This window comes from Tyto alba, unplaced genomic scaffold, assembly GCF_018691265.1.
Source record: "Tyto alba isolate M040663 unplaced genomic scaffold, T.alba_DEE_v4.0 Super-Scaffold_7, whole genome shotgun sequence".
NCBI lineage: Eukaryota > Metazoa > Chordata > Aves > Strigiformes > Tytonidae > Tyto > Tyto alba.
Window position 1 is genome coordinate 23,178,708 of NW_024881328.1, and position 11,854 is coordinate 23,190,561.

The window sequence follows — 11,854 nt, forward strand, 5'->3', positions numbered from 1 at the left end:
TTTATTCTCTATATGAGAACTTTGATAGGTATTTTTGTACTTAACAGATACCCCAGTGTTTTCAAGCTTCTTCAGAGAACCACTAATAAAGTCCAAAGGAGATGCAAACCATTTTAGAAATGTCACATGTGTAAGACTTCTGTGTAACGTACAGGAATTTACTGCTCTGTGTTTCATTCAGAGATGTTTATCAGTAATCCATAGGTTTCTATTGGTCTGTGTGCCATATTTATTTGTAAGCAAAAAATGTCTGATTTTGGTCATTTGTACTTATATTTGTCATTAATGTTAAGTGTCCTAAAGCTGGACAATATATAGAGTTGAAGCCTTCAATTACTTTTTTTTTTCTCATTTTCTATAGCTATCTCCTGCACTTGTAGTGTGTAATTTACACATCAAAAATTTAAGTCTTAAGAACATAGCCTTACAAAGTGAAGTGGGCAAAGTTAGTATCAAAAACTAAGAATCCAAATTAATCTGAGAATGTTTTTTCAGGTGTGGGGGTGTGGGTGTATACAATCATATGACTACTGAGGGACTCCTAAAACAATGCCCTTAGGTTATGAAATTCTTTTTGTGGCTCAGGTTTACAAAACAAGGTCAATATTTTATAATTTGACCCATTAAAGAACAATTTTTCTGTATATATTCAAAATACATTTTTTATATATTACCAATGCATACAGTTTCATATGCACATATGCCATATAAATCATATAAGTACATGTTTGTCATTACAGGGTATACTTCAAGGCTGCAATCAAATGTGTGCAGGCTATCTCTTCCAGCAAGACAAACAGTATGATGTATCCTATGACACTGGAGATAAAGCAATACAGTGTGGTCGACATGTGGACATTTTCAAATTCTGGTTGATGTGGAAGGCAAAGGTAAATAATACAAGTTCAGCTCAAAAATTAGAAATGTATTTATTTAAATTATAACTCTTACATAACAGAACACTTTTTTTTTTTTTTAACATGTTGGTGTAATTACAATCTCTAAACACACATGTATCTGAGTATTAAGTCAGAAAAGAGCCATTTGAATTCTGGAACAATGGTAGCCATCAATAAACTCAGATGGGAATTAGAAGAAAGGTTTAAGTCACTAGAAGAGTCCTGCAGTAAAACCAGTGAGGGCAGGACACCAAAATGGTCTTTTGTTATGGTTCCATACACTTACACATTTATTTTATGGCAGATTACTTGTAGTAGCAGCAGAGTAGACTCAGTGACTTACAAGGGTCATTTAAGCATCATGTTTCAATGTATAGATTTTATAAGCAACTTTGAAAACAAAGCCTTTTTCTTAAGAAGCTTTGCCCAACTGATGATTTAACAGTTGATTCTCTGGTACTACTGTAGTATGCCTGGATGGCTGAATTTAAGCATGGGTTTACCTACAGGCTTACAGGTTCAAAAGATGAGGGTCCATGTAGTCAAGAAAACACATTTAATTTTTATTTCTTGTTACTTCCTTTTTGCTCTCCTGATGACAATATGGGAATTCACTTGGGTGACTTGTCCACAGTCTAATCTTTTTTTTATAAAACTTAGATTAAATCTAATAGCAAAATGGACAATCATAAGCTAGTTTTCACTATTGGTGAGAGTTAGACAGCAGTAGTAAATAACCTGTGATGATAAAATATGTTTTCATGCAGATTTCCTCAATATTGAAGACTGAGGGAAGAACGTAACAGAACTTTAGATATACAGTTACTTTTAAACAGATTATAGAGTTGTCATTGTTTATTTTAAAAAGTACTTCAGAAAAAAACTCACAATACTTCAACACAAAATATTTACAACAATTACTTTAGTAATCAGCATAGGTTTGATTACCAGGCTAGGTACATTTCAGTTCAGACTCAGTTCTTGTTCCAAAATAAATAATTTTGGTATTGTAATCCAGTAATGTAAAACTTCTTACAACACATTAGAATTGGACTGTGACTGGCAACTTTGAAGTGTGTTGTTTACGGTTCTAATTACCAAGTGCTTAATACAGACACCATCAAATCATGGAGTGAATGTTTTTCTAAATACCAGCTGAACACATTTTATTAAAACTAGCATGCTGATTCTACCTCTGCCATTATTGTCACCTGTTAAACTGACCTCACTAAAGAAGTGAGAAGAACACTTCACAATAAACAGTAAAAAAAATACAATGGAAACCATAATGAATGTGGGTCATTTAAAATTCAGAAGTAGGGTATTTGTGGATATGATTCTTTAAAAATCATATAGATTAAAATTGCTAAATTGATCTATATATCTGGAATTTATATTTCTCCAGAAATTAGTTACTTCGTATTTGTTTGGTCTTGAGACAGATTCAGATTTCTTGGATCTGAGTTCTCTGAGGTATTCAATAGAATCTGTTTCTAGCAGATTACATGATCATATTACAAAAATGTTAAGAAAACAAAATATTAAGCGCTATGGAAGTTTTTCCTTTAGCATTAGCCACCATGACTGATCATAATCTTGTCCTTATAGTAGAAATATAGAGCCTAGATCCAGAAGTATTCTTGTGACTATATCTTCAGTCATTTTATTCAGTAAAAAGAACTTACCCCAAATATGCAATAGTTTAAGTATACTTGTCTTTCTTACTTTTTCATGCATGTAGAAAGTGTACTTTTAAAAAAAAACACTTTTTTTTTTTCTTATTTATTATCCACATTCATCTACTTTTTCTGGGGATTATGATCTTTCAAAACAAATCAGATCTGACAAAAGATCAGTGGGTAGGAAAATGACTTTTATCAAACATATTGCAGGCTTTTTTGCTTGTTGACTTATTTAAAATGCAGATTTATAGCAAACTGTTCAGAGAAAATAAATTACTTATCATCTCTTACCCTTTCAACTGAGTTCCCATTCCATGTTCCTAGGTCTCTCAGTAAGAGCTGGGAAGCCAAGACTTAATAATATTTTTGGAAACTGAAAAAAAAAAAAAAAAAAAAGAGCTAATCTATTAAAAATACAAAAGCCCTTATTAGTATCATAAAAATTCTCTTAAAATGAGACCAAAACCAAATGGTGATTACAGTTAGGCCACTTTTAGCCACTTCTGTAGTGCTGATTACTTTTAAATTAAAATAAATAATACTGCTAAATGCTTTCTGACTGAAAACATTTAAGAGTGAAGCCTATGTGAAAAGGTGATTGCATCTCAGGAGGAAAAATGACCATATAGTTAATACTTACTTTCTTTTTAAAACAGGGTACAGTAGGATTTGAAAATCAGATCAACAAGTGCCTGGAGCTGGCAGAATATCTCTACACTAAAATCAAAAACAGAGAAGGATTTGAGATGGTTTTTGAAGGGGAGGTAAGTTTTCTTTCATTTAGCCTGTGTGTAGGAGTCAAATCTTAATGGAATTTCAAAACCAGTCTTCACACTTCTCTCAGTTCTTCAAGCCAGATAAGCAAAAGTGGTTTTATTTTCTAAAGAACTACATGACTATTGGCATCTGGGCAGTTTTTTGGCCAAATGCACATGATTTTGTACTATAAACGTCTGATTTATCTCTTCTTCTCTCCTGCAGAGGACTTCTCATTTTAGGGCATGAAGACTACCTTAATACAATCTATTCATGTTGAGATTCCACATGATAACATAATCTGCTGTTTTTACTGTATGTTTTGTTGCTAGTGCCACTGTGTAAGCCCTTGGTTGATAGAAAAACAAGTACACTTTGTCTCTCCATTTACTAAGAAAAGGAAAATTGGGTTGCCCTCGCTGCAATCTGGGAAAACAGTTCTTCATAAAACTGAATGAGGGTGAAAACCATTTACAGTTCATTAGCACCCTAAAACATTGTAAATGGGACAATGTATGGGAATCTAAGACAGCAGGTGCAGCCAGTACTACTCTAATCCATTTATTTTGTTTTAAAATGCAGAACTAGGAAAGTTAATACTATATTTTGTCTTCCAAGTCTGTGCTAAAATATACTACTGACTAGCCTTTAGTGTGTGATTGATATCTATGAATTTGTTTACTGATGTATGTGTTTGGTTCTTTTTGCAGCCAGAGCATACAAATGTATGTTTTTGGTATATTCCGCCAAGTCTCAGAGGCATGCCAGACTGTGATGAGAGAAGAGAAAAGTTAAACAGGGTATGTGGTTTTTGTTAAATGCAAAAATATAGTCTACTCTTTCAACCAAAAGTATTCTGTTTATTAAGAATAATATATCTGTCTGTGGACACATGTTCCAAATTCTGGGATGCCAGTTCTCCAGTTGCTTGTTATAACCATGGTACATGTTCACCTTTGTCTCCTATTTATACTGAGGCTGAAGTCATGTTTGCCCTATAGAACCAGATGCAGAACATGCTCAGTTGTTCTTTGTTTTGCATCACTTCTGTGCTCTCAAAAGTGTTATGAATCTTTGAAAAGTAGCTAGGCTCAAATACATTCCTGTCCTGTTTGGATAGGCCAGCATATCAGCAAGAGAAACAGAAGGGTAATTATTTGAAAATGCTGGGACAGGTAAAGGACATGGAAGCCTGTAAGTCCTTCTCAGGTCTTTATTTTTATTTTAGATGTGCTTGGTTAGTCATACATTAATGCACTTCACTGAAAATTAATACCCTGTGGAGGACTTTGGGATAAATTTATTTGAAGAAATGATAGAGGGAAGTGAAGGCATTGTAGAGGTACCACCAGGAAAAGTATCATGTTACTTAGGACTTGAGGGAAGTGTGAAATACATTAATTTTGCAGTAGCATTTTAGACAGAAGTGGAATGAAATACATTCAGGAGACGAAAGAATGATTTTATAGTTGTCAAAATTAATTATAGTTTTTTTATGTTTGGGAAACGAGAAGAATGGGCAAACTTGGGAAGTTTTTTAGAGGATTTTATGTCTGCATCACACTGGGGAAAGAGAACAGAAGAGAATAGAAATTCATGGGTCAACCCAGTGACATGTTAGATAAAGAAATTGCCAGAAAAGAGAGAAAAGAGGAAAATAGATAAGACTGGTAAGAAGGATGAAATGTTTGACTTGACCCTGTTAAATGCTAGAGGACATTATAAAGCATCCTACAAAACAGTAAAAGAGCCAGACGTCTGACCATGGCTGGCAGAGAATAGAGCAGGAGAAAGAAGGTCTGGATGGAGAAAGTGGGCTCAGTCAATACCAAATATTGAGATTGTCAGAACCTTGTAAAGTGAGGAAGTGAGATTGCAGTAAATGCACAGTACTGCAAAACTACTGGAAGGTTTCCATTGTTTATGCTAACAGAAAGTATGACATACATAGATCTTGTTGAAAAATTTCCATTGTTGTTCACACCTTCCACCCCCTACCCCCCAAAAATGACTTTAAGAATACATAATATTCTCATGGAAAACATCCAAACATCTGTTACCCTCAAAAAGGTGATTTTGGAGTAGGTTTTCATAATAAGACAGAAAACATTTCTTCATGACAAAATCTTTAGCACAAAGAATGACATGTACATATAATATATAATATTATTACATAGTGAATACACTGGGATTCTATTAGTCCATTAGTCAAAATGATGGATGTTGTTGTCAGTTTTCCTTTAAATATCCAATCCTACATATTTAGTTTTTCAAGCTTTTTCTGTTACAAATATTTTTATAAAAAATAAATAGTGCCTTCCTGATCTGTCCATTTATTTTTTCCGAATTAAGAAATGTTGTGACAAACAAAGAAAGGATAAAATTTTTTAATTACTCTTCTTTCCCTCTCTTTTCTTTTTTTTTTCATTTTTTTTTTAAATGATAAAGGTGGCACCGAAAATCAAAGCACTGATGATGGAGTCAGGTACTACCATGGTTGGATATCAGCCTCAAGGTGATAAAGTCAACTTCTTCCGAATGGTCATCTCAAACCCAGCAGCAACTAAGTCTGACATTGATTTCCTCATTGAGGAAATAGAGAGACTGGGGCAGGAACTGTAGTACAGGGGTTGAATTATTTATTTCTCTAATTCACTGTTTTCCAGCACTGGCTATTTTTTTAACCCAGTTCTGCAGAACATGTTTTAAGGGAATTCTCTTTCTGTAAGTTCTAATCTCCTAAGATATCCTTAAACAACACAACTATAGGCTACTGAAACATATATGTATTGGTAGATCATATTACTGGGGGAAAATATATTATCTTGAAGTTGAAGTACTATTGACTCTTACATTGGTCTTATTGTAGTCAGCAGGAAATGAATAAGTACTAAAATAGCAAATTAAGAACTCTGCACAGTATATATGTACAGTATAAATAAATATAAATATATATATATACATACATATATATATATATATATATATATAAAGTGGTTATAAACTTAGATCTAAGCCACAGCATGTTTTCCACTTTAAGACAATTAACTTTTCCTTCAACAACTAATGATGTGGATAATGTGCTACAAATTTTTCTGCCAGGTGAAAATAGACATGTAATGTAGATTCTTAGGAGCTAAAGAAAATGTGTAACAGTATTAAATCTTATTGTTGGTGCTTTCCTCATGTACAATACAGCAATCTCTAACAGCACCTTCAAGTAAAATAGTTGTATTTTCCCTTTAGTGTCACATCAGGGGATAATAGTAGCAGAGTCATTGTAACAGGTATATTATTGCTGTATTTTTAGAGGTTAATTTGTGTAGATTGTGTATATTATTGTTAAATGACTTTGTGTAAAAGGATTTAAATGTAATAGTTTTACAGCAAGATAACTGTTGAATTGTAGGTATATGAAATATTTGCTTATTTATATGCAGAGATTTACCATGCTGAAGAGTTGTCTTGTATTTTCTTCCATTTGTAATGTATCCTATTTATATATTATTGAAGTTCTAAATAATGTTTATGGTATTTTAGTGTCTTTGTGAGCCAAAGAAAAAATACAAAAATATTAGTTGACACTTTCATTTAAATTCTAGTGCCCTTAAAATAATAACTTACAGATAGTTTTACTGAATATAAGGAATTCTAACGTTGTGTCTAAACTGTCAAATGATGAGATCCCTTTAATCTATGAGAATTTTCAGTTTTATTTATTGTAATGTCAGACTGTCTGTTCAGTGTTCTGAATGCTTTTCTAGTGAATATTGATTGCTAACCAAGGCCCCTGTTTTTAAGTTGTATTTCAGGACTACTCTCTATGACAATTTTAACTAAATTCTGTGGGTGTTTCAACCAACATAATTCTTTCAGTGAAATGGAATTCACTATGTGTTTGGAGTTTATAAAATAAATAAAAACAAAAATAATCTCAGAATCTTTAAATACAGCTGGCTTGTCACAACAATTTAAACTGGCTAGAGTTTTCAAAGTATAGACACCAGAGTCATCCGCAGCTTGTTCAGTTTTAATCATTAGATAATCAGTACTACTAAGTGGAAAACTCCATACTGGAAGCAGAGCAGTGGAACAAAATGAAGATTCAATAATCCTCTGTATGCTGAGTTACTGTCATGGTGATAAATAGAATATGCTAATTTAAAATCTTTTCATACATGACTCTCTGGCTATCTTCTATGCAAGTCAGTAATTAATTGATTCTTTGTTCTTCCCTGCCCCCTTCCCCCCCTCCCACAATCAGTAAGAAAATTAAATTATTTTAGAAACATTCAATGAAATGCAGTCATGCTGTGCAGTTTTTGCATTCTCTCTGGCCCCCTTCAGTCCTGTAGAACAGCTACAGCCATGAGAGATTTCCATCCTGCAGGTCCTGCTGGTTGTCTTCTGAGGATGCTGTCCTCACATCTTTGGCTGGGTCAGAGCAGGGAGAAGAAAGAAGCTGTCATGGTAAATGCCGTATCATATAGCACAGCCTTTCCAGCCTCTCTTAGGACTGTGGCTTATCTTTCTTCCATGACCTTCTGTAAAACTTTTTCTTGTAATTACTTGGGTTGAATTTAAAAATTATGTTAAATATGTCGCTGTCTTTTAGATTTATGAGAATGACTTACAAAATATTACCTACATCATTACTTTTACGACATGAACCCCCCCAGTAATGTCACCAGTACAGAATTTCTTTCATTAGGCTATTTTCCTCCAGACAATGTGGTTGGTTTCTTGCCTTCTCGATCTTAAACCTCAATCTTCCTTAATTATAACCCTGATATCTTACCATGTCTTCAGTACTTAACATTTTGATGTAAACATCCATGCTGTATGACCTGAGGCCTGCAATACAGAAGTAATCAGTGTGAACATTTACTTCAGTACCAACTTCCATAATATTAAATGCCATGCTTTATAGACACCAGCTATTCATCAAAACTAGAGAGCCTCTCATTGAGAGCTGTTTTTAGAGTACAGAAAGAAGTTTGTTTTGAAGATGTCACATTTCAATTTACATACTTCTGCCTGAAATGTGGGCTCTATCACAGTTTTATTTTACTCAAAGGGCAGCTACAGAAGATGGAAAGATTTCCCTCAGTCCTTGTTTATGAGAAACAGTATGAACTAGTATAATCAATACAATGATGTATAATTGCTGACCTAGCTTCACTAGGGGATTTTACAGTTTCCACGCAAGCAGCACCATGGTCCTTGTGATTTCTTAACCGGTTCTCAGGTGGGGATTTCTGACTTCACCCACCTCCCTAGTCAAGATATTTCAGCAACAGTATTATTAAAGATTCCAATGTACCCTTAATTCTCTAATCTTAATATTTGAACCTCATGGACCTTGTATCCAGATCATCATCTCAATATTCTAATAATAATCTATTGTGTTTGTAATGTTATATCTCTTTGAAGCATATAAACTAGGTAAAGAGAATCATCCTCTTGTAAGTGATCATGAAACTATAGGAAAGACCATTATATAGCTTACTGGCATTCATACATCAAGACTTGGGCAGTCCTGTAATGTAGTCAGAAATAAATTTAGACTTCTTTGGCGTATATACAATGTTTTGCTCACTAAAACTTCTGCTGCTTCATTTAATAGAGTATCTTTCATTTTGGAGGTCAAAAGCATCAGAGGTTATACCTATTGCCATTGATGGTTTGCAGCTAGGTGAGAATAATGGAGCTCCTCCTGCCTGTTCTGTAAGTGAGACAACTAACACAGAGGCATTTTCTCTAAAGATCAGGGGTTTAAATTTATCCTCCTACCCTCTGCATTTTATCTTGTCTTTCTATAATGTTTTGTCTTGACACAGATAATACCCACTATTAGATTTTTGCAAAACTTATAATTTTAACATCGAACTCTGGAGTGTTTCCTTAATATATATCTGCTTTCACAGGCTCAGGGCTCATTAATTTCCAACTTGGTTAGCTGATTTAACAGAGCAGTTGTGGTCATCAGTGAGAAAACTCATCTGTGTTTTCTTCTCAGTAGGTAATTTTCATCTGAGTAATATGTTACAGCTTCTCAGACAAAAGCTTATCTGGAATTTTCCTGCTTTTTAATCCATACACTACTGACTGTGAGAGATCACAAGTATGGATATATAGAAGTGTTGACTAATTCATAGCATTTCAATTCCAGGTGAGTAACTTTGTTTTTCTGAGGTTTAAAATATACTCTAAGGTAGCAATTTTACCTTTAGAATCACAAAGACAATCACTGTAATTTTGTGTCAGTGAATTCAGATCAAATACACAATAGGCACAATCTTAGTTGAACATGTAGCTGCAGTCCTTATTAACTGATGTAATTTATTTGGAAAAGACTCACCATTGGATAAAAATCGACAACAGCTGTTGTTGTTTGAATGAGAAAAATTCTGACTGTATTATTAAAGGTACCTTTTAGAGAAGATAGTTAGATTATACCATTCATGGCAGACGGATGGAACCAGGGGCCTTGGGAGTAACCCAGGATTTTAAAATTATCATTGACTTAGTTCATAATCTGTTTTTTGAATGGTGACAAATACGAGGAGATTTTTTAAACAGAATCTCTGTTTTGTGGTTTAAGAAATGTCGAAGTTATAAAGAAATGTTCAATGCAGTTTTAATTTTTCAATAAAAGTCGATCTTTAAACCATCTAATTGTCTCATATAATTTTTGTGAGCTCTTTTGTTTCCTTAAGAATATGAGACAAAAGCCATACAACAAACAGTAAGGCAAATTCTAGGGATACTATTTAGTTCTAATTGTGAATTGAATGTGAGCTTGTACCAACACAGACTGAGGAAGAACCTCAAGCTCTGGACCTTGATCAGTTTGAGTAGGGTTGTCAAAGACATTAGTACTGTGTAGAAATGCTAAAAAATAGAGCTTCTAAAAATATTTTTGTGTGGTATTTTGTGTGGTGTCTGAATTCTCATCCAACTTATACAGAGGACCCAAGAAAGTAAACAAGAACTTTGGAATAGGTAAAAAGAATAAGATCAAGGCCTTGTAGTAAAAGCCCTGCTATTTAATTTGTGGATATATTTATAAAACTTATTTCTTCTAATGCAGGTCTTACTCCCAGGGAGACTTGTATACATGATTAACTTTGCACACTTTGCAATGCCACTGGTTGATCTCAGTGTTTGTTTATTAAGCACATTTAAAACTGCACAGAATCAGAACTAGGATATTTTTGTGCAATCAAAAATCTACTTGACTGAAAAAGTACTTTTCTGTATGTAAAAAAAATGCAGGACAGGACAAAGCCTAAAGGTGTTTTGAATAGTGTTAATTTTCAGCACTTCTGTGCTTGTCTGACAAGAACTGATACATGGATGGCAAGAGGAGCCCTCATGGTCATACGACAACACACTGTGGAATCAGTACTACAGGATACTGAGTGCTTGACTGCAAAAGCATTTAACGTTTGCATAGCAGAAAACCTGTGAGTATTCTTGTCAGAGTCAGAACTGGGTTTCTTTGTTAAGCCACTTTTGTATAAAGCATTATAATGAACAGTCTTTTACAGTAAAATGTTTACTTGAAACACAAATAAATGAGATATTGGCAGATTTATTTTGTGAGTAAAGTAAATATATTTTGTAATAATAATTTTGTAAAGGTGTACAAGGGAAGTGTAATCTTGCCACCACAGAAGTTGACAGGAGAACTGCTGCTGATTGCATGAATCAATCTTTCCCATTCTTGGAAATGAAAGACCATTTCCTAATAAAACTACAGAATGAGACCCTAAGTCTAAGGTAGGAAAGAATACTGAAATTCATATATTCTCTAAGAAAAGGCTATGCATAATGCATCAACATCAAACAAGTTAAATGTATTTCATATAGAATCACAGATATTTTAAAATACACCAGAAACTGAGTGTGAGCATAAAATAGCTGATATGTAAAATTTATAAGAATGCCATAACTTCAGGGAAATGTTTTTTTTTCGTAATTGGACTTAAGTGAACCATAATAATTACAAAATAAAAGTCTTTTCCTGTATAAATATAGTATGAATTAAAGCTTTTGTGGCAAAGCTTTTGGCACATGATATGTCTTTATCTATGCATGGTATATGCTTGATATATATAATTTATAATATGAAAAAGGTGATTAAAAATTTGGATTCTAAACCATATTTTGGGGTAACCTGCCATTCCATTATGGGAGTTTAAATAATTTTATTTTTTTTGTGTGTACCAAGTATATTGAAATATAAGAGTACATTCTGAATTTATACAAGTATAAAATGATTTTTTCATGATATAGACAAATTCTAATTAATTACCTCTTTATGCATTAGCCATAGAATTGTCATTGATTTTAACAGCATGTAACAAATTTGATTTTGATTGCTTTAGGGTAGGATAAGCATCCTTCTAGTAGGATGGGTTTTCCTAAGAACAATTTTCTTTCCAAGATAAAGAATTTTATGCAGCAAACTAGGCATGAGGAAAATACATGCTGCAAAGAAACTTATTAAGT

At 33.4% G+C, this 11,854-nt stretch overlaps 1 protein-coding gene across 1 annotated transcript in view; it reads left to right on the forward strand.

Moving 5' to 3' along the window:
• The window catches only part of GAD1 (glutamate decarboxylase 1), a 34,929-nt gene extending 24,917 nt beyond the window's left edge, over positions 1–10,012 (forward strand). The window contains exons 14-17 of the mRNA XM_042784102.1: positions 741–890; positions 3,238–3,345; positions 4,048–4,137; positions 5,786–10,012. Coding sequence (XP_042640036.1) covers positions 741–890; positions 3,238–3,345; positions 4,048–4,137; positions 5,786–5,959 — 522 coding nt within the window. The 3' untranslated portion in view covers positions 5,960–10,012. The remainder of the gene's footprint in view (positions 1–740; positions 891–3,237; positions 3,346–4,047; positions 4,138–5,785) is intronic.
• Positions 10,013–11,854: the final 1,842 nt, after the last annotated feature.